This window comes from Durio zibethinus, chromosome 18, assembly GCF_047325235.1.
Source record: "Durio zibethinus cultivar Kanyao isolate XHJ-2024 chromosome 18, ASM4732523v1, whole genome shotgun sequence".
Lineage (NCBI taxonomy): Eukaryota > Viridiplantae > Streptophyta > Magnoliopsida > Malvales > Malvaceae > Durio > Durio zibethinus.
In genome coordinates this window covers 10137705-10163501 of record NC_143179.1, presented here as the reverse complement: position 1 = coordinate 10163501, position 25797 = coordinate 10137705, and the positions used below count along the sequence as shown (strand labels likewise).

At 34.6% G+C, this 25797-nt stretch overlaps 4 protein-coding genes across 6 annotated transcripts; all 4 read left to right on the top strand.

The window, feature by feature from the left end:
* The first annotated feature begins 914 nt into the window (after positions 1-914).
* LOC111299457 (trihelix transcription factor GT-3b-like) lies at positions 915-2572 on the top strand. The gene is made up of 2 exons (XM_022894656.2): positions 915-1266; positions 1894-2572. Exons 1-2 carry the CDS (start codon positions 1006-1008, stop codon positions 2485-2487), a joined length of 855 nt encoding a protein of 284 aa, XP_022750391.1. The 5' UTR covers positions 915-1005; the 3' UTR covers positions 2488-2572.
* Positions 2573-3655: 1083 nt separating this feature from the next.
* LOC111299456 (COP9 signalosome complex subunit 5a-like) lies at positions 3656-6006 on the top strand. Its single transcript, XM_022894655.2, has 6 exons — positions 3656-4056; positions 4538-4819; positions 4905-5052; positions 5179-5255; positions 5360-5437; positions 5566-6006. The coding sequence occupies exons 1-6, from the start codon at positions 3676-3678 to the stop codon at positions 5644-5646; spliced, it is 1047 nt and encodes a 348-aa protein (XP_022750390.1). The 5' UTR covers positions 3656-3675; the 3' UTR covers positions 5647-6006.
* Positions 6007-13935: 7929 nt separating this feature from the next.
* On the top strand, positions 13936-21392 carry LOC111299455 (plasma membrane ATPase 4-like). Of its 3 annotated transcripts, none has more exons than XM_022894653.2 (17): positions 13936-13962; positions 14110-14212; positions 16282-16401; positions 16486-16722; positions 16822-17583; positions 17670-17792; positions 17884-17988; positions 18083-18227; positions 18315-18479; positions 18784-19022; positions 19123-19155; positions 19246-19327; positions 19434-19594; positions 19684-19857; positions 20279-20461; positions 20576-20757; positions 20914-21392. In XM_022894653.2, exons 2-17 carry the CDS (start codon positions 14156-14158, stop codon positions 21008-21010), a joined length of 2865 nt encoding a protein of 954 aa, XP_022750388.2. In that variant the 5' UTR covers positions 13936-13962; positions 14110-14155; the 3' UTR covers positions 21011-21392. The 3 variants fall into 3 exon arrangements, with proteins under 3 accessions (XP_022750388.2, XP_089603572.1, XP_022750387.2); XM_089747446.1 differs by having other exon boundaries at positions 13938-14015; XM_022894652.2 differs by having other exon boundaries at positions 13938-14212.
* An 870-nt stretch (positions 21393-22262) lies between these two features.
* LOC111299454 (uncharacterized) lies at positions 22263-25130 on the top strand. Its single transcript, XM_022894650.2, has 2 exons — positions 22263-22635; positions 22870-25130. Exon 2 carries the CDS (start codon positions 23353-23355, stop codon positions 24613-24615), a length of 1263 nt encoding a protein of 420 aa, XP_022750385.2. The 5' UTR covers positions 22263-22635; positions 22870-23352; the 3' UTR covers positions 24616-25130.
* The last annotated feature ends 667 nt before the right edge of the window (positions 25131-25797 follow it).

Below are 25797 nucleotides of genomic sequence, written 5' to 3'. Positions count from 1 at the left end.
ATGAATTCGTTTTCCTAGTTTATAGCGGCAAAGACCACCGAACATTAGTGATCAATCCTGTAGGCAGCCTACTTTATTCTTTCAACCACTAAATTGTTTGGAATTCCTGCATTATTTAAGCTAAAAGAAGGTTTTGCTATTACAAATTCTCACTAATTTTAGCTTTTATTAAAAAAAAACTGCATTTAATTTTGTGGGGAAGAAAAACTTTAAAATAAACTTTTTACTATTATAATATATATTCATCTTGATATAATCTAAATGAAACTCAAATTGCATTTAAGGATTAATATAGTTGCCACTTGCACACCTTTTAACAATATGATACATAGTTTTATACACTTATAAAAATTAAATTAATGAAATGTTACGATCGTTGAAAGCTTGCAGCTCATGTGTGGGATCAAATGTGTCATTCTAATATTTATTTATTTTTAAACTACAATGTTATCACGTATTTTTGCTCTCACCATAGACCATCAGCTTCTTCCTATTATTAAAAAGAGAAAAGATAAATCGAAAGTAGCCCTCAGTTCAAGAAATAATCTTATTAATTTTATTATATATATATTCCAACTTCTTTTATACGCTAAAAAAAAAGATGACAAGGTGATGTCATTTTAACAAATCAGCACAACCTCTTCTGCTTTAAGCAAGAAACCTATATGAGCATACCTCAATCTCAACCTAACAATTGCCTTACGTTGGATTAGTAATAGCGTGTGGTACACAGGAGCCCTCGGATTGGGTTAGAAGTGTGAGTTGTTGAAGCCCGCCAATGCGGGAAGTTAGACCGATCTTTCATAGGCATAGAACATGGCTTCAGGTTGGGCCTTGGGAAAGGGTCCCACCTTTTGTACTTTTGACAATTTTTATTTATTACAATAAAAATAAAATGCTCCATTTCCTAAAGGAAGATAAAATTAAAAAACTAGTACTAAAACTAAAACAGGCTAAAAGAGAGGAGTGGCTGGTGCGAAAACCCTAAATAAAGGAAGAAGGGAAATGTTTGGTGGCGGGGATAGCGAGGTGGTGGGGGGGCGAATTAGCAGCTTGTCAGGGGGTGGCGGTGGGGGCGGGCAGTGGGGCCCGGAGGAGACTCGGGAGCTGATCCTCATACGGGGTGAGCTTGAGAGGGACTTCACCACTGCCAAGCGCAACAAGACCCTTTGGGAGATTGTCAGTGCCAGAATGAGGGATAGAGGCTACAGCCGAACCCCTGATCAGTGCAAGTGCAAGTGGAAAAATCTTCTCAATCGATATAAGGTCCTTTCCTTTTATTTTTTATCTTTATATTTTGTGCATCCTAATACCTAAATTCTTGTTGAACTGCAACATTTCCAGAATTCGAAAGTAAAAAAACATGTCCCGGCCACGGTTTCCTGATTTGTCTTCCCGTACCATACATGTTTTTATCCTCTCTCAGCCTCCTCATGGCTCAAAAGTCCTAACCCATCCTTAATCATATATAACAATTAAGTTCTTTGTTTAACTGCAACATTTCTAGAATTCAAAGGTAAAAAACATGTCTGATCATGTTTTCCTGATTTGTCATCTTCTCATAGTATACATGTTTTTATCCTCTCTTAGACTCCTCATGGCTCAAAACTCTTAACTCATCCTGTATAGCAATGAACGGTTTTATTCCAGCACAAAAAAATGTCACTGTCACTGTCACCGATATCGTGCATTGAAATCTCTCCAAATTGCTTCTATTACAGTTATGATTGTCTAGAGCATATCCGAAATTATTTCTTGCTTGTAGGTAATCATTTAAAGATCTAATGAAACTAGAGTTTTGCTCAAGTTGCGTAGCCCTTTCTTTCTTTCTATTTATTATTATTTTAAAAATATGTATACAATTTATGTATATCTATTATCATATTTATGCAGGGGAAGGAGACGTCTGATCCTGAGAATGGTCGCCAATTTCAGTTCTTTGAGGAACTGCATGCGGTATTCGCTGAAAGAGCCAAGAATATGCAGCGCCTCCTACTTGAATCGGAGGCAGGTTCTGCCCAGGCAAAGAAAAGAATGAAGAGAATAAGCACAGATAGATCCTCCGATGAATTCTCTGAAGAAGAAGATGAGGATGAGGATGAAAGTGAAGAGGAAAGGCCTGCTAGAAGCATTTCACGAAAGAGGAAAGCTGACAGAATTGTATCGGATAAATCTCCTAAACCAAATTCTGGCACTAGTGCTACTACTACTGGTCTCCAGGAAATGCTAAGGGAATTTTTTCTTCAGCAACAGAGGATGGAGATTCAGTGGAGGGAGATGATGGAGAGGCGTGCCCGTGAGAGACAGTTGTTTGAGCAGGAATGGCGGCAGTCGATGGAGAAGCTTGAGAGGGAGAGGCTGATGGTTGAACAGGCTTGGAGGGAGAGGGAGGAGCAGAGGAGGCTTAGAGAAGAGAGCCGAGCTGAGAGAAGGGATGCCTTGTTAACTACTCTCTTGAACAAACTCATAAACAATAATAATCTCTGACCTGGAACATTTTTTATCTTTTTTAAAGATGAATATACAAAAGTTTGATGATGCTAGTGAAAGAATAGGAGTTGCTATTTGCTAACGAGCCTGTTTGCACAAAGAAACATGGAATGTATGTTGAGTTGGTATTTGCTAATGAGCCTGTTTCTCCCCTAAGCGTAATATGCGGGCTTACAAGTAGAAGATAAGAACTGTTTGACGTTAAAAGAAGTTGCTGGAATATGCGGTGTTGCATCTACTGCCAACAAGTTCCCTGCAGGATCCTCGTAACACTGCTGCTAACCTGAAGAGTTTAGTTGGGCATCGTTTGGATTAATTTGTTTAATTAGTTTTCCCTCCTTTTAATATGTGTGCTGAACTGGATAAAGAACAAATCCACAGAGCAATTAATGAGGAAGATAATGCAGTTTGTTCTGGTCATGACAATCCAACTGAGAGTGGCGGCAGAGGAAAAGTGTGAGCTTTTGAGTGAGGCTTCTGTTGAGGTGCCAATTGTAAATGAAATTCGATGCTGTTGCCTCTGGTTCCCAAAAGACTGAAGCGTGCAGAATGAAGGTTCGCCAAAACACCTGACTACACCAAAGTCAACAGCAGCGTGGCAGGCAAAAGCAGCACTGATATCGAGAAGCAGCAGGGAAAGAAAATGAGCAGATACAACAGGACAGGAGAGATAGCAGAGGAGGAGGCAAATGATTTTAAATCGTGCCTGTAGAACGACAGACCATTTTTAAAATGTAGTAAAATTAACGAATGCAGTGTAGAAGTGGTTTTTAGGTGGAGGAGACTTAGTTTAGGAATTGATTTTTGTAGTTTCTTTCCTTGTATCAATATTGTCATATGGTAAAACGATGGTGGAAGTGATTTAACTATTTTGGTCTTATCATCTTATGCAATTTACTTCGTCCTGTGGAGCATCAAGTTTTCTTGCCTCATCATCGTTACACTTGCATCAGCCGATGGATTATAACTTGTAAGGTCTAATTACTAACATTTTCGAGTTAAGTATAATTATAAGGCCAACCCAAGAACGGCCCAATAATTCGGTCTAACCAACAGTAAATGGGCCTAAAATCATGAGGACGAGGCGGCGGTTTTTTGTCCCTCTACATTAGTATAATTTCAGGCTTTTTTATTTTTAATTTTATCTCTTTTGTCTGATTTTCAGTGGGAGTTGGAAGTAGGTGAATGGATTCCGCAATAGCCCAGAAAACATGGGAATTAGAGAACAACATCCTTGCAGTGGAAACACCAGACCCTTCATCGGACTCAATATTCTACTACGACGAGGCGGCTCAAGCCAAGTTCCAACAAGACAAGCCATGGGCCAATGATCCTCACTACTTCAAGCGCGTTAAGATCTCTGCCCTCGCTCTCCTCAAGATGGTTGTCCACGCCCGATCCGGTGGAACGATAGAGGTGATGGGGCTGATGCAAGGCAAGACTGACGGCGACACCATCATTGTCATGGACGCCTTTGCTTTACCTGTTGAAGGGACTGAGACTAGGGTTAATGCTCAGGCTGATGCCTATGAATATATGGTCGATTACTCCCAGACCAACAAGCAGGTTTCTTTCCTTTTGTTTTTCCCCCAAAAATTATGGATTTTTATTCCTCTTTTTATATATGATTTTTCTGTATAGCTAATTTTGATGAAACCCTAAACTAGCTCGCTCTCACTAGTTTACTTACTACTTTTAATTATGTAAGATAGGCCAAGACAAACGAAAGAGTTGATAATTATGTATGGACACGGAAAAACCTAATAAGTAGTTGTTTTTATGAGTGTGCTCATTGTTAATAGCTAATCCCTATTCTTTTTGCGCAATCTAGAAGGAAAATTGTTATTAACCTGAATTTTCCTCCAAACTTGTATTTGAGTTGACTAGGTGGTTTTCACTTATGTCCTTTAAGTTATCTATATTTGTATCAGTAATAGCTGTTTTTGCTAGTTTGTCTCATGTTAAGGATTTATGACGCCCTTATAAACCATAATAGTGTTGTCTATGAGAATCATTTCTCTTAAGAAGAATGTTGTTTGTTTCATAGGCTGGACGATTAGAGAATGTTGTTGGATGGTACCATTCTCATCCTGGATATGGATGCTGGCTCTCTGGTATTGATGTTTCAACCCAAATGCTCAACCAGCAGTTTCAGGAGCCCTTCCTGGCTGTTGTAATTGATCCAACAAGGACTGTTTCTGCTGGAAAAGTTGAGATTGGAGCTTTCAGGACATACCCTGAAGGATATAAGCCTCCTGATGACCCTATATCTGAGTATCAGACCATTCCTCTGAATAAGATTGAAGATTTTGGTGTGCACTGTAAACAGGTTATTATGTGATTCCATTAACGTTCTTCTTGAGGATGCTTATTGTCTCACTGTTTATTATTTTTTGTTGTTTATTTTTCTGCAGTATTATGCATTGGATATCACTTATTTCAAGTCCTCTCTTGATTGTCATGTCTTGGATCTGTTATGGAATAAGTACTGGGTAAATACCCTTTCTTCTTCACCTCTATTGGGCAATGGAGATTATGTTGCAGGACAAATTTCAGATTTAGGTAATTGTTCTTTTCTTGTTTCATTTGAAAGGAAAATGATGTTGTATACGTAGTATAGTTTTATTCTTTGCGCATGAAATCTAGACCAAGTTCTTGTTTATTTGATTATATTGTTCCATCTTTCAGCTGAAAAGCTGGAACAAGCAGAGAATCAATTGGCTCACTCTCGCATTGGCCCATTAGGAACCCCTCGAAAGAAGGAGGTCAGTATAGTTATTGTTATCTTTGTGGTTCTCTCAAGCTATTTAGAGGATAATTTCGTTTTCTCTCACTAAATGCAATGTGGATACCCACTTATGAGTTGCAGGAAGAATCACAGCTTGCTAAGATTACTAGAGATAGTGCAAAGATAACTGTGGAGCAAGTTCATGGTTTAATGTCACAGGTGACTTTCTCTTCCAGATTCTCAGAAATTCTTACCTTAATCCTGAAAATTTTGTACCCATAAATTGATTCTCTCATACTGTTTTAAAATTTTATTCTTAATTTTTTTTTTCCCTTCTATATTTTTAGGTTATTAAAGACATCCTTTTCAACTCTGTACGACAGTCGAGGAATGAGCAATCCAGTCCTGAGCCTATGGTTGAAGCCTGATCCTAGCATCAGGACATCTTTGCAATGCAGCAACAGATAAAATGATTACCTTGCTGATGTTTCCTTTGCCTTGAGAGACCAGTTTTTACAAGAAAAAAAAAAAGATTCCAGGCTGCATAGTTTTGTTCCCGTCCTTACACCATGTAAATCCTTTGGCGCGGTCATCATTGATTTGTTTGGAACTAAGCTTTGCCTAATTGTCTTCATTTATGCATGTTGTATTATTAGCAAGGAATCAAATCACAGTAGTTTAAAATTGCTAATTTCCTATTTAGAGTTGTAAAATGGTGAAAACCAGCAGGTATGGGAATAACAGATGTCATGTTATAAAAAAAAAAAAAAAGGCTGAATTTGATCCCAGGCAGTTTTACAAATGAGCAATGGTTCGAATTGAGAAGACTTGCAGTGAAATGGAAAAAGATATTATTGATCATCAGTTAGCCAACCCCTCCTTTTCTCTCTCTGCCACTTCCTCACTCCTTTTTTCCATGAAAAAGGAAATTGATGTGAACCATATATAGTTCAACCTCTGTCAGCGCAGTATCCTTGGTGGTGGCAAACGGCGACAGAAAGCCGAATAAATATCAAAAACGAAGTTCCCTGGGCATGCTGAGGCCCGGCAGATTATCTAGGCCTTGAACTTTTGCCTACGCAAGAAGAGCTCGTCTAAAGTCTGCATTCTACAATCTACAACTACCGTCTAATAAACTTTTAATTTAGGCCACAGGATAAGTAAAGGCTTGTTTGGCCCAACCCAACTTAAGTCCAATAGGTTTTGGCAACTTTTGTATCGTCATAGAGGACCACAAACTTTTTCTTTTTTTCTTGTTGGCGAGGACCACAAACCTTCAATGGAATGGAACGTACAGGATTATTTTAGTAACATTAGTCTGCATAGCTCTACCAATGTTAGTTAGCGGTGGGAAGTGATAGGAATCATCAAATTTGCTCGGCCACTTAGAAAGTGAGCTGTCCGCTCCTTATCATCTCCAAGTTTGAAATGATACTGTAAGCATTTCCAGTGTTCTTCATTACCTAGGCAATGACATTGTCCGGGAAAGTTGCAACCTTGACAACAGGGTGAAGTTCACTGGATGTGTCATATTTTCTTTCATACCCCCTTTCTCAATTGAGAGGGCATCAAAACAACTCAACAAAAGCCTCTGATTGTTTCTCGAGAATCTTCCTGCCCTGTATAAAAATCTCTAAAAAGCATTGGTTCCAATAAATCTGGAGGCTGTACTGCAGGGCAGTCACTTCTTTTTTTAGCAATTATTCCTCTGGCAGACATCTATTGTCTCTCCCTGCCCTCTCCCTTCGCTTTACAAACTTTGTGTTGGTTTCTTCTCCTTCTTTCACTGGCTCAAATGGGTCAAAGAGACTTTTAAACAGAGGTGTTCATAGAGTACTAGTAGTACCGAGCATTAGTGGAGGTTTGTTTAGTGGGAATATATTGAATTGAACGTACTATATCTGATACCTGCTATGATCTGCCACTCTGCATCCATCTGGAATCACCAAACACTTACAAGGACTAAGACACACTAACATTGAGATGAAAAAAGAAATTAAAAAGGTGGATAAACAAAAGCTCCACTCATGCAATTTTCTTCCAATATTGTGGCTCAAAGCAATTTTTCACGGTATATACATTGAACAGGGAGGCGGCAGTCAAAGATCAAAGGTCTCCCAATTAAGATATTCCTTAATTAGAATGGATGGGGCCAATATTATAATGAGAAATCATGCTTTAATCTCCACGGTCTATTTAAAAAAAAAAACTTTTCTAATAGTAATAGTGATGTGCTGGTGATTGCCTGCCATGTTCAAAAATACTTTATCGCAAATTAAATAATAATAAATGAATTCGTTTTTCTAATTTATACCGACAAAGACCACCAAACATTAGTGATCAATCCTGCATGCAGGCAGGCGGGCAGGCTAGTTTACACTTTCAACTACTAAATTGTTGGGAATTACTGCATTTTTTAAACTAAAACAAGGATTTGCTATTACAAATTCTCACCATTTTTACCTCAAGGTCAGCAAACTTAAAAAAAAAAAAAAAAAAACTGCTTTTAATTTTGTGGGGAAGAAAAACTTGTAGAGAAAAGGAAAAAGAAATGCAATATTGTAAGATGAAAGTAATAAAGCCAAGGATGGGTTTGAAATTTTAAGAAAACAATGGGGTTATGAATCTGATAGAATGGGCATTGATTATGTGGCCAGCCATAGGCTGTGAACACAATGTTGAGAGAGGTTGCAAATCAAAGGTAAATACATTTAAAAATGACAAATTTTCTAGATACTTAGACGTGGACATTAACAATATAAATATAAGACGGTTTGACATGAAACGCTCCTATGCTCTCTAAATTTACTTATGTGCTAAATTAATGGAATCCAATTCCATGAGAAAATAAATGCTAAATAAATTAAAATAAAACTTTTTATTATTATAATAAATATTCAGCTAAATATAACCTAAATGAAACTCAAATTGCATTTAAGAATTAATTTAGTTGCCACTTGCACAATTTTTACAAGTCTTGTACACTTATAGAAATATATATATATATATATACATATATTATAACATATATAATTATCAGATATTAATTACTTATGTAGACGCTTACGTGGATAGTTTTTTTTTTTTCGACATGTAAGATAATTTTTAAAATTTTTTATTATGATGACACATAAAATATTTATTAATTTTAAATTATTTATAAAAAATATAATTTTAAAAATTATTAAATTATCTAAAATTTTAAAATTTAATCAAAAATTAATTTAAATTCTAATGAAATATTTTTTATTCTTTACATCAATTTAAAATTAATTTTAAAGTAATTCATTTTTTTAATTTATCTACTATTAACATTATAAAATACTTAGTTTTTTGATACCACCTTTTTAATAGGTTGTTCTCTTGAGTAGGTTTGAGTTTCTGGCTCAACATTTGACTCAGAATGCGGCTATTTGTTACCCAGATAGATTGATTTGGAGCTTGCAATAGGAGAGTTTCCAGATTATAAATCTGATCAGTGCTAAAAACCAGTAACGTTAGGAAATAAAGATAGCAAAGGACAAAATCAGAATATAAAACATCAAAAAAATTATCACATAAAAGTATAAAATACTAAAATTAAAATATTATTATCTGATTATATATTATTTATGGATAAATTTATTATTTAAATATATTTATAGATTAAATTTATCAATATTTAAATGAAAAATCAATTTAAATATAAGATACTTAAATAAATAAAATTATTATTTAAATATATTTATGGATTAAATAAAATTATATAACTTTATTCTTTACCGTATTTTCATTCAACTTATTTTTTAAATAATATTTCATCTTCTCATAGATTTTAGCATTGCTCTTTTAATTGCTCTTCCATTTAAGGTGAATTTATTTATTTATGTTTTACTTTGTTGACGTAAGCTCTCTTAGTTTAATTTTGATTTTTTTTTATTGCACTCAAGTAAATGAACAAAACAGAATGCCAAGAACATGTAAAACAATACAGCATGCAAATGAGTTTTTGTATACTGTATGTATGTTAGAGATCACTTCTAGAACTTCAACAATATTACAAAAAGAAACAAGATTTCTGTTACTAACTAATGAGGCCATAATCAATTTATTAGAAGATAGCAGCAGATTATGAATAATTTTTAATCCTTTTATTAATTGAAAAAAAAAAAGTAAGTAGTTTAATATATTTCATTAAAATTTTTTGTCAATAATTTTCTTAAATAATTGTTTATGATTTAATACTATTATTTAAATTTTAAAACTATTTCATTTCAATTTTTACAAGAACATAATTTTGTATCAAATGTTAACCTCAAAACAATTCAAAGTGATAAAGATTTGGAAAGCCATATTGATACTGAAAATTATGATATTATTGAAACTCCTACAAAGAAAATATATAAAGAGAAGTAAGTTATCATGTATATTATTTAAACATTTAAAATCATTATTTCTTTTAAATAAATAAAACTTATCTTAAAATTATATAAATTTACAAGTGTATAAAAATGATAAAAAAAGCTAAAAATGATGCAAATTGAATAAAGTTTATTTGAAGTTATAAGACTTTCGATTTTTATTTTAATATTTTGTTGGCATAATTAATAATATTTTTTACAATATCTTCTGAATTTTTTTTCTTCCTCTAATATTATTTATCATATATTTTAAAATTTATTAATTTATTAATTAAAATTTTTATTTTTATTAAAATTTGATATTTAAATTATATTATTTATATATTTTAAATATATTAATAATTTAATAATATTAATTTTTATTTTTATTTAAATTTAAATAAAATAAAAATAATTTGTGCATAGTACTAATAGTAAATTAATTAAATTAATAAAATAAAATATTACTGTTGTTGAAAATTTGAAGGTGAGAGATTATTAAAATCATATATATATATATATAACCAAAAAAAATATAATATATCACATCAGCATTAATATTAACAATTTAAAGTGCTTTCGATCTAATGTGTTACTCTAATATTTATTTATTTATTCTACTTTTAAATTACAATGTTATCATTTATTAGCTCTCACCAACAAAGTGTAGACCATCAGCTTCTTCCTATTATTAAAAAGAAAAAAGGAAAAGATAGAATGACAGTGGCCCCAAGTTTAAGAGATAATCTTTTTAATTGTATTATATATATTCCAACTTTTTAATATGCTACAAAAAAAAAGTGATAAGGTGATGTCATATGCCTTTGCTCCTTTAGGCAAGCAAAACCGGCATGAGCGTACCTCAATCTTAACACAACAATTGCTTTAAGTTGGATTAGCGTGTGGTCCCACAGTAGCCCTCGGATTGGTTTAGAAGTGTCAGTTGTTTAAGCCCGCAGACGCTCGAAATTAGACTTTCTTTCAGAGGCAGAGACCATAGCTTCAGGTTGGGCCTCGGGAGAGGGTCCGGCCTTTAGTACTTTTGAAGGGAAGACATCATTTCAAGCAAATCGATCACTAGAAAGTTGACAGGTTTTTCCCTTTTATTTATTTAGTATTTATTTTTCTTCTTTTTCAATCTTTCATCGCTGGAAATGGGTGGTGCGGACGCAAACTTGTGTGATTTCAAAGGACAAAGCAAGAAGAATAAATTAAGAAAAAGAATGTGAATGAATGATCGATTGTAATTTGAACGTGAGCTATTGGATGCTGAAGAATAAATTAAGAACGCCATCTAACCAATAACGGAACTGAAATTGACTGATAATTGGAAGGTTCAAATTGAGCAGAGAAGGAAAGCTACATTATATACCAAATAGAAAAAAATACTATTCAAATGTGAACATTTTGAGGGCATCGCTTCTTTTTCTTTACTTTTGCTTTGTTTGTGAAGACAAAACTAAAATAATTTGGCTAACAGTGGTCTATGGTAGCCTAACTATATCATAGTTGTGGAATTTAGGATGATCGGGTGTTTGCAAAGAAGCACGGCATGTTGGAGAGTTTGGTAATGGTATATACGCAAGAATTTCATAAACTTGTTAATAGGAAGAATTCATGCGGATGTTTTACATGCCTTTTAATTCACATGAAATTCAGATTGATATTTTTTTTCCCTAATTCACATGAAAAATCAATCTGAGTAGAATTTCATAGGTTTTTTTTTTTCTCATTTCTTTGGTTCTTTCAATTTTTACATGCCTAGCTTTTATAACTACTATAACATAATAAATAAAAAGAGATGTTTCGATTTAAAGGTATAATCAATCAAGTTAAAATCAATATAATATTAAATTCGAGCTCGAATTTAATTTAAAATTTAAGACTCAAAACTCAATTCGAATTCAATTAAATTTTTTTTTTTTAGTTTGAATTCGACTTAAAATAAAATCAAATTACTCGAGTTTATTCAATTAAGATCGATTAATATGTAAAATAAATTTAATTCTTATATTTAATAAAAATTTAATTATTTGTATTCGAGTTCGAGTTCAAAGTTGAATTTAAGTTCGAATTAGAGATATTTTATTAATTAAAAAAATAAAAATATATTTAAATATAAAAATTTGAATAAAAATACAAACTACTTAAATTTAGTATAAAAAAATTTAAACTCAACTCGATTAATGAGTTAAATTATTTAAACTCAAATTTAATTCGATAATAATTGAATCGAATTTAAATTTTATTTAAATTAAATTTAAATAATTTATAAATACTAATATATTATTTATAATTTTATTTCGACTTAAAAAGCGGAACTTCGTCTGCACGTTCACTTAAAAAGACAAAATTAATTCTCTCAATAATTAAGAAATATACGGTGAGGAAGAAATGTACAATGTACTTGCATCTAATTAAATAACAATTTCTTTTTTGGTAAAAGCAGAAATGAACATCCAATTACTACGGGACAAATGTGATTTGAAAGAGACGGTGGGGAGGCAAAAGTTCAATTTAGAGCCGGTTATGAAGGGAAATTTCCTACCCTCAGTCGGCCCGCCACATATTGACAATTGGAGGTTGAGTTTTGTTCGTTGTTTCAATTTTGATCTATTATTAAATTTGAATTTAATTTTATTTAAAATTTTATTTGTTTTTTTATATCCAATTTTGATTTTGATCCGATATTATAAAATCATATTCGATTCGATTCGATCTAAAATTAATAAAATATTATTTTTAAAATATAAATATTTAAAAATATCATTATATAAAAATATATATAAATAAAAAATTAAAAAATAATTAAAAAATAATTTTTTATATAATATCGGATCGAATCAAATTAAATTTATCTAAAATTCGAATCCGATCTGACTCTGATTGTTTTTTAATTTTATACGATCTGATTTCACCCGAAACTCGAATTTAAAAAAAAAAAATTTATCGAATTAAAACCTGTAAGAGACAGGTTGGATTACCGATCCTACCTAGATGTCGTGAAAATTTGATCTTCCACCTTTCTGATGGTCGGTCCACTTCACAATCATAATAACTTTTTGGTGTAAGGTAGAACAAAAATTTTTTCTACTTACTAATAATAAATTCTGTTCAAGTCAATTATACGGAAATCATCCCAAGTCCTAACGCGAGGGGATATCCCAACAAGTCAAGTAAAGATTTCTTACCAAAAAAAAAGTAAAGATTAATATCCCACTAAGAAAAATGCTAAAATGCTACCACCATGTAAATAGTATAGCCTTGTGTCTTCGTGGTATAATATAAGTCATTACGTAAAGTATCGGCAAAATATATATATATATATTTATATATATATATATATATTTGCACTTGATTTGCGTGGTTGAGTTGTGGCATTGTTGACCAATCATGCCAATGTTATATAATATTTTTTCTAAGAGCAAATAATATATAGTAAATGACTTACAATTATTTTAATAAGGTATAAATTCATTTATATTTATATTATTTTAACTGTTAATCACGTGTGGTTTATAGATAAGACCTAAAATTATTTTACGAGTTTAAAACTTTTTGTAAATAAATACAACAGTATTTATCTAAAAGAACAAGAAAATTCTGCTAAAAAAGGAATAATTTTATAAATATAACAAGTTGTATTCTATCAATATAAAATGTTCATTAATTTCAATGTATTCTACAACTATATATATTCATACACACATGCATACAATGTTGACTGCCACGAATCAATTGATAAAAAAAAGTTAGTACTTCATCGTGATTAATTTAAAGACAACTTTATTTTGATTTGATCATAAAATAATTAAAAAAAAAAGCTTGGAATATTGAATGATTATTATTTATCAATGCTTCACAAAAGCGTCATTTATAAAAAAAAAAAAAATTGTCATAACTGTCAATAATAATGCAAATATGAGAAATTTACAACTTCCAACAAGTAAAAAAAGATAAAATCATGAAAAAATGGGCAGTAAAGATTTCTTTGCCTAATTATTTCGCTTATTTACATCACCGCTTCAACGATCAATTGGTGTCTGCGCAAAATCAGTAAATGCCGTTGATGCGTATATAACTATATATAATAATAATAATACTAACTAAAGTTAAGCCTAGATTAGAATTTTTTATTTGTTAACGAAAAAAATAAATAAATAAATAAAATGGAAAAGAGAAAAAAAGTCCTTGGAGATTCGGGAGACAAGTGTTTGAAGTGAACAGAGATAGAGGCAGCGCGTGGCAAGTCAAAGAAGGCAAGAAGGACCAAGCCAAGCGGGTCCCACCGTGGCGTCCCAGCCACCTATTTAAAGGGACAAAAACTCCCATTCGCCTACGTTTTCAGAAGTGATCAAGGGAAACGTCTCTCTCTTGCTCTTCTTTTTTTTCCTTTTTTATTAGTGCTGCTTCTTAGTGTTAGTCTTTTTCCTTGCTCTAATATTAGTATTAGCATTAGCCTTGTTATGAGTATTTAAGCGTCTCAGTGTTTCCTTCTGTTTGTTTTAATAGCTTGTTCCTTCTCTGGCTGCTACGATCCGACTAAACTTGGAAGATCATGGGTGGCAATGAGGGCATCAGCCTCGAAGAGATAAAAAACGAGTCCGTCGATCTGGTATATTCTTTCTCTCATATTTTACATCAGTACATGCATGTCTCTCTCTATCTATCTATTTATCTATCTATATATATATATATATTGGTTTGTACTTGTTTTCTGATCACAAAAAGGCCAATTTTATATATTTGTACCGTTCACTATTTTGGAATTTCGTCATAGAAATAGTACATCTCAAGTTTTGATCTCCATTTCATCAAACCAGTAGAGGTTTCATTTTTTCAGGGAACTGATAAAGGTTCACCATGCGTGATTCAAACGATGATTTGCTACATTTGTTCTTTATTTTAAATAAAATTTTTGTGAATTTTAGCCAAACAAACCTAGATAAATGTATCATATTTTTTCCATGTGTTAGAAGATGGAAATCGTTTTATTTACAAAAGGTTAATACCATTATTATCTCCTTTTTAATTTCTTTGATTAATAGCTTGATACAATATCTGTTTCTGGTAAGATTTACTATCATTTTTTTCCTCATCAGTCATCAATCATTAATCGACCATGTGCTTTGATCTTATCCTTTGCACTCTTTGTATCTCTATTCTCTCCTTTTCTTTCTCTAATAACCCAAATTTTCGCTTTTCACTTTTATCTTTGCAAAAAAAAAAAAAAGGGTTTTGGATTGAGCTGAGATTTAGTAACGAGTGGAGGAATCATTATTTTTGCCTCAAAACTTGCGTTTGTGCTCCACCGATGATTTTGCTATTATAACCTCACAAACCTATGTTTCCTGTAGTTCTAGGACTTAATGTAAATATTTTCTATTAGATGTTAAAAAAAAAAAAAAAGCTTCGCTTTCATTTCTTTCTTTTCTTCTATTGCGAGTTTCTTTAACTTTTTGATAAATTTGAGGGATCGAAACACAGTGAAACAATTGGGTCGATAAGGCTTGCGAATCACTGGAGAACCTGGCTGACAAATGGATTTGACGGCCAAGGGAAACCTGAAATGACCAACCGCACTAATTGTTTATGCGGCTTATACGAATATGTCGGTTGTACCTACGCGCCTGATGCCATATAATTTCCCATATTTTTTTTTAAAAAATTCCATTTGACAATCTTGCCGTATTATAAATTCGACATATATGGCTTCTTGATGTATTAATAAAATAGATTTCTCGGATTTTGAGGTATGTCCGTTGTGCTTTTCCACTTTTCGTTGGAAATTTTTTTGGCCAAACTTTTCTGTGGAACTGAATTGTACCTTTTTTGTATTAAAAAAATAGGAGATATTTTGTTCCTAGTACTAATAAGGTTAGGTAATTTCTCCAGCAAAAAGGGGATTCCCGAATAAATTACTATTAATTAATTCTTTCAATTAATGGGGCTCTGAATCTCAAGGGATAGTGACAAACATTTTGACTTTAATACCGTTTCACATGATCAACGTGAATCTCTTCACGAGCCGAGGGGTGGTTAACCAATTGAAATGTTGGTTATATGAAACGCTATTGCTACATATATTTACAGTTTTCATTTTTGTTCTAAGAAGGAAGTTTGCTATATAACATTCATTGCTACGGCGGTGTTTTTAGGACCTCTTGAAGCCCGACATTAGATACAACTAGACTAAATTTTCCACAAATAAGGAAATCTCATTCCCTCCTTTTTGAGGTTCTATTTCCTCGAATTACATTCTACTACTACTTGGTTTGTTTTGTGCTGAGATCAGGTAGGTTTGAAAAGCATCGATTCCACATAGGTAGACAGTTAGACTAGACGCCACTCACTGTGTTGCTTCTTAGATTCTCTACGAAAATATACTCTACTTGGATAATTTTAGCTGCAACTCTAAGTTTTTTACCGATAAAATTTTCATCAAAAGTAGATTCTTATGATATTTTGATCGTAAGTGATGACTGGTTGTCGCTGGTCACATATGGAGTTCTTTGTTCTGCTTCATTTGATTTCTCTCCAGGCAAAACCACGCCATTGAAAATTTATTTAATTGATCTTGAACGTAAAGACAAAAATATTCACCAGTTCATGCATGGTATGGATGAATGGAATCACAACCTAAACCAACAAAGCGTACTCCGTAAATGAATTTTCTGTTTACAGGAACGGATTCCTGTTGAGGAAGTTTTCGAGCGGCTGAAATGTACGAGTGCAGGCTTGACTACCGAGGAAGGTACTATTCGTCTTCAGGTTTTTGGACCAAACAAACTCGAAGAGAAAAAGGTCCATATCATAACCACTTACATATGAGTCTAAATTTTCATCTTGTATATTGTTGTATAATATGGTATGATACTCTGCAAACAGGAGAGCAAATTTCTCAAGTTCTTGGGTTTTATGTGGAACCCATTGTCATGGGTCATGGAAGCTGCCGCTATAATGGCTATTGCATTGGCAAATGGTAGTGGAAGGCCTCCGGACTGGCAGGACTTTGTTGGTATCATTGTCTTGTTGCTGATCAACTCCACCATCAGTTTTATTGAAGAAAATAATGCTGGTAACGCTGCAGCTGCTCTCATGGCTAATCTTGCTCCAAAAACAAAGGTGAAAATGAAACATTCAGCAACTCAATAGTTTGTTGAGTTATCTTTCCGTCTTATTTTAATCGTGCTTTCAGCTTGTTGTTCTTGTGCGATAATGTAGGTTCTTAGAGATGGTCGATGGAGTGAGCAAGAAGCAGCAATTCTGGTTCCAGGGGACATTATTACTATTAAATTGGGAGACATAGTTCCTGCTGATGCTCGTCTTCTTGAGGGTGATCCTTTGAAGATTGATCAATCAGCTCTCACTGGGGAGTCTCTTCCTGTCACGAGGTATCCATCAGATGAAGTTTTTTCTGGCTCAACGTGTAAACAGGGTGAAATAGAAGCAGTGGTTATTGCAACTGGTGTTCACACTTTCTTTGGCAAAGCTGCCCACCTAGTGGACAGCACCAATCAAGTTGGGCATTTCCAGAAAGTGCTTACTGCCATTGGTAATTTCTGCATTTGCTCAATTGCTGTTGGAATAATCATTGAGATAATAGTCATGTACCCAATACAGCACCGCAAGTACAGGGATGGCATTGACAATTTACTAGTTCTCTTGATTGGTGGAATCCCAATTGCTATGCCAACCGTTTTGTCTGTCACCATGGCTATTGGTTCCCACAGGCTTTCTCAACAAGGGGCTATCACAAAGAGAATGACAGCCATTGAGGAAATGGCAGGCATGGATGTTCTCTGCAGTGATAAGACTGGGACTCTGACTTTAAACAAACTTACTGTTGATAGAAATCTTATTGAAGTGTTTGCGAAGGGAGTCGAAAAAGAACATGTAATCCTTTATGCAGCAAGGGCTTCAAGGACTGAAAATCAGGATGCTATTGATGCTGCAATTGTAGGAATGCTTGCTGATCCAAAGGAGGTATTAATTTCTTCCCGGTCTTTCTTCTGTTATATTTAGGATTGGGTCCATGAATTCTTTAGTCATTCTGGATATTGATTGGCTAGGCACGTGCTGGTATCCAAGAGATTCATTTCCTACCATTCAACCCTGTAGACAAGAGAACTGCTCTAACGTACATCGATTCTGATGGAAACTGGCATCGCGCTAGCAAAGGTGCACCAGAGCAGGTAATAATACGTTTTCTCATTTTGGAAGATCAGTTGTGAAAGTTTTAGATAGATAACTTCTAACTTACATGCTTTCAATGTTCCAAAATAGATCATAACTCTTTGCAATTGCAAAGAAGATGTCAGGAAAAAGGTTCATGCAGTTATTGATAAATTTGCTGAACGTGGACTTCGATCTTTAGCCGTTGCAAATCAGGTCAGCAGATTAATTTTTTTGCATACTTCATGTTGATTAGATAAGTAAATTGGGGTAATCATGTATTCATATTGTTTAATTTCTATTTCTGCAGGAAGTACCTGAGAAAACAAAAGAGAGTCGTGGGGAACCATGGCAGCTTATTGGTTTGTTGCCACTGTTTGATCCTCCAAGGCATGATAGTGCTGAAACCATCAGAAGAGCTCTAAACCTTGGAGTGAATGTTAAGATGATTACCGGTAAGAGTTGTTTAAATAGCATTTTAACGTTCTATATTGTTTAAAGTTTCATGATGTAAAATTTATATTATTTTTCTATTATACCAGGGGATCAGCTTGCCATTGCCAAAGAAACTGGCAGGAGGCTCGGAATGGGAACAAACATGTACCCTTCATCTTCCTTGCTGGGCCAAGACAAGGATGCCTCCATTGCTGCCCTACCAATAGATGAATTAATTGAGAAGGCTGATGGATTTGCAGGAGTATTTCCAGGTGTGTTTTAATTAGTTATAAAATGTCTTCCTAAATATGTGACATTCTGGAAATTATTAAAATCTATGTTTTAGCACGAACTTTCTTGACAATTAAGATGATGGCATCATCTATATTTTGACTTTTAAAGAAAACAGTTCTGTGAAACACTGGCCGCTTGTTATCATGAACATTAGTTGTTGAATTCCTGGCACCTTTGATATTTTTAAATCGCTTTTGATGCTGTTACTAAATTCCTTTGCTAGAGCGTCCTCCTACTTTAAATTTTCTTTTTTCCTAACAATCCTTCCAATGTCGATGATAGAACACAAATATGAAATTGTTATGAGGCTACAGGAGAGGAAACACATTTGTGGCATGACAGGAGATGGTGTCAACGATGCCCCTGCTTTAAAGAAGGCAGACATTGGAATTGCCGTTGCTGATGCTACAGATGCAGCTCGAAGTGCTTCAGACATTGTACTTACTGAACCTGGGCTAAGTGTCATTATCAGTGCAGTGCTGACCAGCAGGGCTATTTTCCAAAGGATGAAAAACTACACGGTTAGTCATATCGTAGCTTACTCTTGGTTGCATTTTATGGTCCATTATTCCACAGTGCAAGTGTTTGTAACCTTTTCTCTTATTCCTTTCAACTTTATAGATCTATGCAGTTTCGATCACCATTCGTATTGTGGTAAGTATATAAAGACCTGTTGAGATTTTAACGCTAATAATGCTAAATAGGTTTACGGATGGATTAAATTATTTGTGTTCATTTTGGCAGTTTAGCTTCATGTTTATCGCCTTGATATGGAAGTTTGACTTTGCGCCTTTCATGGTTTTAATTATTGCCATTCTAAATGATGGTGAGATGATCTTTATCAGATTGCTTCATCAAAATAATTTATTCTACATGTCACCAGTACCGACCCACCACCATGGTCCTTAATCTGATTTATTTGTCATCTATAGGTACAATCATGACAATTTCGAAGGACAGAGTAAAGCCATCTCCACAGCCAGACAGCTGGAAACTAAATGAGATTTTCTCTACTGGCGTTGTGCTTGGAGGTTACTTAGCACTAATGACTGTGTTATTCTTCTGGGCAATGAAAGACACCAATTTCTTCTCAGTAAGAACGGCTTTCGCTATGTCCCATTGATGTATTATTTTGGTGAGATTTCTTATGATTTTGCTAAGTTTCCGTTTCCTATATTTCAGGACAAGTTTAATGTTAGATCTTTGAGGGATAGTCCTAAAGAAATGATGGCAGCTTTATACCTTCAAGTTAGTATTGTGAGTCAGGCCCTCATTTTTGTCACACGGTCTCGCAGCTGGTCCTATTTTGAACGTCCTGGACTTCTACTAGTCGGTGCTTTTATAGTTGCTCAGCTGGTAAGAAAATTTAACTATTCTTTTAAGATATCCATTCCAAAAATCTGACTTTTCCATCATAAAATTTTAGCAGGCCTGGTTTCATTTGTAAAGCACGTCTCTTAGAACTTTTGTTTCTTAATTTATTGTCAAAGTCCCCAGCAAATAGATATACCTTCTATAGCTAAGTCGGAATAGATACTTGGTGTTGCAGAGAAGTTCTGTGCACCGCTAATGTTATTGAAATTGTGGTCGTTTACATTGAGTTAATAAAAGGTGAAGGATAAATGACAAATTTCACAAATTCTACTCCATGTTTATTTATTTTTTTTGCTAATTCAGCAAACTATTTCAAATGCCTTTTTGTATTTATATTTTACAAACGTTAACTGATAGCTCCCTATTATTACAACATAATAATGAAACCATTTATATTTGGTAGGTGGCCACTTTGATAGCAGTCTATGCAAATTGGGGTTTTGCAAGGATTAAAGGTATGGGTTGGGGATGGGCTGGTGTAATATGGCTTTACAGTGTTGTGACTTACATTCCACTCGATCTTATCAAATTTGCAATTCGCTATATTCTTAGTGGAAAGGCTTGGGATAATCTTTTGGAGAACAAGGTAAGATTTGTATGACAATTCCTTGATGATTGTCTTCCGTTTTCATTAATTTAAATCTCTCAAGTTCTGTTTTGTTTCTGATTTGATTTCTCTTATGCTGTCTTCACGTTATAGACTGCCTTCACTACAAAGAAAGATTATGGAAAAGAGGAAAGAGAAGCACAATGGGCAGCTGCACAGAGAACACTGCATGGCCTTCAACCACCTGAAACCGCAAACCTTTTCAACGAAAGGAGCAGTTACAGGGAACTTTCAGAGATTGCAGAGCAGGCCAAGCGTAGGGCTGAGGTTGCAAGGTGAGTGAACTAATGAAATGCGGGAGAATGCATGTTATTGTCATTTTGTCCCCGCTTTATAGAAAAAATTTCTCCTGCAAAATAAAAATATAGAATGAAATGTTGTATGGTTTTCGTTTTTCATGGTGATCTCATCTTTATTTATGCATTGGGTAGGCTGAGGGAGCTGAATACACTGAAGGGGCATGTTGAATCGGTTGTTAAGCTGAAGGGACTTGATATCGATACTATTCAGCAGCATTATACGGTTTAATTAAAGAGCAGCAGAGCATTTGGGAGAAACATAGGATGATGTTCAAGATGATGATCTTTCCTTCCAAAGAAAAAAAGAAAAACTATGATGAAGAACAAGTTTGAGGAGAATATTAGGATAATAATATTAGATTTAGGGGCCATTTTCTTTTATTCTAAATGTCGTAATTGTATGTGTAGGAACACTTTGGGGCTATTAAGTTGCTAGGTTTCTGAGTAATTTGAAGCCATAGCAATTCAGGTTTAGCATTTTAGCAGTAACCTTGTAATTAAAATTTCATTTTGCTAACGTATCGGACAAGTTGCCCCTTGAACGCATGTCAAAATTTGATTGAAAGAAGCCATTCCATTTTATTGGATTGGACCACTTCCCTTTAACCAAATTCTCTACCCAAAACCCCTTGGCCCTATCCCTAACCAATTATATCAAATCATCTGCTGTACATTGTCAGGCTTATTGATACATCAAGAAAAAAGGAATATGTATATATTATATAACAAATGAATTGGCAGTCAATAAGCAGTGAAATTAAATTAAAAAAAAGTAAAACCTAGGAAAAAATTCCAACAATTTGACCTCTGAAAAATCAGTTAGAAGAGGTTAAGAGAAATGACATGTGAATATATGTTGAGTGTGGAGTCCATGTGTCTTTCTTTCCACTTGATTTTTGGTAAAAGACTTGATAATGATGGCAATTAAGGATTAAATAATGAATCATTGTAAAGTGGAGATAAAGATTGTGCCAAAATGCAGAGTCCAGCTCCTACTGTTATGTTATGCTATCCTTTGATTCAAAGTTTGTAGCTAAGCTAAGATAGGATATTTGGCAACGTAGTCGTCTTAATTAATGAAGAACAATGGCTGAATATTTCGCCATTTCTTTCTAATCATGTCTTCAATTAATCATCAATCTTTCTGATCCCAGTCAATACAAACCACCAAACTACTCTCCTTATCCCAATCCCTTTTTTTGCCCTAATATTTGTACTCTTTTAACCGCTATTTCTTATCTATTCAGCACCTATAACAAAAACAAATGTTTTTTGCAAATAGAAAGCAATAAAACATTTCCCAGTGATGCAATGGAAATTCTAATATCGCATGCTGATTTCCAATCTTAACAATTCGCAAACAAAGATTTCCAAAAAAAAAAAAAAAAAAAAAATTAAGTACATGAGAAAAACATGAGAAAAATAAAACAAAATAAAATAAAACACGTTTGCTAAAACTAACACAAGGTGAGAGAAATAACGAGAAAGAAAAGAACCAAGAAAGAGGGAGAGAGAGAGAGAGATATAGAAAGAAAGAAACAAGGAAAAGAAACCCATTTAAAAAAAAATAGATATATAGATAGATAGAAACTAAAATAGTAGCAACGATCGATCGAGCTAACGCAAAAGAAAGCGGAGCTGAAATCAAGCGGAAGGGAAAGCTCGAAAAAATAAATGCACTCTAAATAAAAACACAAATTATATATCCAAAAAAAAAAAAAAAATCGAGGGAGGAAGCCATAAAGAATCGAGGCTGCGAACAATCCAATACCAATCCCAACCCCAACCCCAACCCCAACAAACAACTGCAGTGGCACTCGATTCCTGTGCAATTGGTCAAGCTAGTTGTTTAAGGTCAGCCCTCTATCAATCTTTTAACCTTTTTTCATTACTCTGGAGCTTCTTTTTCGCTCTTCATTCTGCTTCTTTTCTCTGCAATTCCTGCACTGTTCTCAACTCTATCCTACCAAGTCCACTGATCTCTTTCCTTCAACTTCAATTCTCCAATTCCCAGCTCTCTTTTTTTTTTTTTTTTTTCATTTTTTGAATTGCCTATAAAAAATACATTGGGGGTTTTAATTGCTGCAGTGATTTTTCTTTTCGGTTCGTGCTGTTCCGCTTCTGGCGACGCGCTCTTCTTTCTTTTAAGTTCGGTGATTCCAACTCTAGGGTTTTGATTTGTTCTTTGCTTTATTCAATTCGGCTTTGTTTACTGGGGTTTCTATTTGCCACTCAACTGGAGTTTGATCCCTAGGGTTTTGGTTCCACGAAGATGAGATTTGAGCTTGCATTGTATGGTGTCTTGGTCGGTCAATTTAGGGACGTTTGGAAACTGAGATAACTCTGTCCACCTTGGGAATTATGAGTTTTTTTTTTCCCTTTCTCTGGGATTTCATGCTTGCTGTTTTACTCTCAATATGCAGAGATTGAGAGTTTGATTTGCATTGTATTGTACTCAAATTGGTGAACTTGGACTTGTTTGGTGGCGGAGAAGACACTAAATTGGGGGTGGAAACGGGTTTCAGCGGTTTTGTAGTTCTGTGAATGGTGTAGGAATCTGCTTATTGAGCAATGCAACCTCAGCAGGGGTCCAGAATCAATTTAGGTGAATTGAAAGCTCAGATAGTCAAGAAGCTTGGGGCTGAGAGGTCAAAAAGGTACTTGTATAATTTGAGCAGGTTTTTAAGTCAGAAGCTTAGTAAAAGTGAGTTTGATAAGTCATGTTACCGCATTCTTGGGAGGGAGAATCTGCCACTGCACAATCAGTTGATACGTTCAATCTTGAAAAATGCATGTCAGGCTAAGACTCGGCCACCAGTTCATGAAGCGGGTCTTGCAAAATCTTTGATACAAACTGTGAAAAGTTCTCCTGTTAGAGAAGACGGACATGAACAAACTGGATCCCTTGTTCCCAATCAGAATCCAAATATGGCCATTTGGTCAAATGGGGTTTTGCCATTGTCTTCCCCACGAAAGGTTAGGTCTGGAATACGGGATAGAAAAGTCAGGGATAGGCCCAGCCCGCTGGGGCCAAATGGAAAGGTTGAGAGTGTCTCACATCAGTCAATGGGTATGGACGACAATGGCAATAAATTGGGTACAGAAAATGGGGATTTGACTCCGTATGATTATCGGAGACCAATGCAGCATCTTCAAGCAGTTGCCGAGCAGCCTGAAATTGGAAGAGAAGATTTGGTGCAATCCAGAGAAAAACCGGGGGTGCTTAGTAAAGATCAGACTGAAGGACCCATTGTTGAATATGGTGACGAGGTGGAGCAAGTTAAGCACATTAATCTCTCTGGAAGTCCTCTGCTTGCACCACTTGGGATTCCATTCTGCTCAGCTAGTGTTGGTGGGGCCCACAAAGCTATGCCAGTGGCAAGCAGTGGCAACTTCATTAGCTACTATGACAGTGGTGGTTTGTATAGTACTGAGACATTGAAGAAACGTATGGAGCAGATTGCAGGAGCGCGGGGTCTTGGAGGGGTTTCTATGGAATGTGCTAGTATGTTGAATAACATGTTGGATGTATACTTGAAGAAACTAATCAGGTCATGTGTTGATCTGGTGGGATCAAGATCTACACATGAGTTGAGAAATCACTCTGCTCACAAGCAGCTGCCTCAAGGCAAGCTTGTTAATGGCATGTGGCCAAGTAATCACTTGCATATGCAGAGTAGCTCTGGGCCCATAGAAGTTTTGCAGGAACGGGGGCAGTGGTGCTCAATATCTTTGCTTGATTTCAAAGTGGCAATGGAGCTAAATCCCCAACAGCTGGGTGAAGATTGGCCATTGCTTCTGGAAAAAATTTGTATGCATTCGTTTGAAGAATGAAATATCCTTCAAAGATTGGTTTCCTGAAGCTGTCATTAGATTTGGATCTGTCCATTCTGGTTCATGTGCTTGATCACTGAAGCTCCCAGTTCTTTTCCATTATTGACATGGACCAGATGGCGCCCCATTTAGATAAAGCTCTGGCCATTGCAAGATGAAATTATGGGGTGGTGGATGCCTGTACTCCTGCTGCGGAGCCGGGATGGATCAGAAATTATTTTTGAGCGACTGAGCTAAGGTGATTGAAAGAAAGTGCTAACAACTGGTTGCTCTGTTGTACGATTAGCATTGTTGTTGGCTGTCTTCTGCTATCTCAACAGATTTCAAGCTTTTCTTGTAATTAACAGTCAATGAGGTGGAAATGTAAGAAAGTTTTGCAGGGATACTGTTTTGTATCTTGGTGAAGGGTAAAATTACTTGTGTAAGAGCTGCAGCATTGCTCTGTATGTAATTTTAAAATCTGAGAATTGATTGAGTTCCAATATCAATAACAAAGTTGACATCCATTAAATTGTCCATGGTGATTTATACGTAGATGTTTCCGCTGGATGACTCCCTGAAAAATCTATTTGCTAAGATCTGATGCCATGTTCTTGTGGAGTTTATGACTTGCTAATTGTAATTAATTGTCATTTAAAAGATTTAGGGGCATACAGTTTTTCATATCGCTCAAGCTACTTTTCTTAATTGTTGATTGGATATGTATGAAGTTGCCCCCCCCCCCCCCCTTTTTTTTTAATTCCTAGCTATATATATATATATACATATATATATATATATATGTATAGAGAGAGAGAGAGATCCAAGTAATAAATTAAACATGGCAGGTCTACAGTCAGTTGATTTCGAAATTACTAGATTGCTTGTTGAGTGACTTGGTATCAGGCTAGCTAATGTATCACATTTGTTGAAGCTGCTTATTCTGAGCTTACAAATGTCAAGCGGTTATTTCATATTGTTTGAATCTAAAGCTGGCCAAATTTGATTGATCTTAAGCTCTATAAGTGGGTAAATATTGGTCCTTGGGAAACTATCATGATAGGTTTGTTTGTAGAATGCTTGCAATTATTTTGCAAGTTTTATGTGGATCAAATCATCCAGTCTGCACTCTAATGTCTGACTATCTGGAACAGGATTACCTGGTGACTAAAAGAAGTAAAGATTTTTCAATATTGAATTATA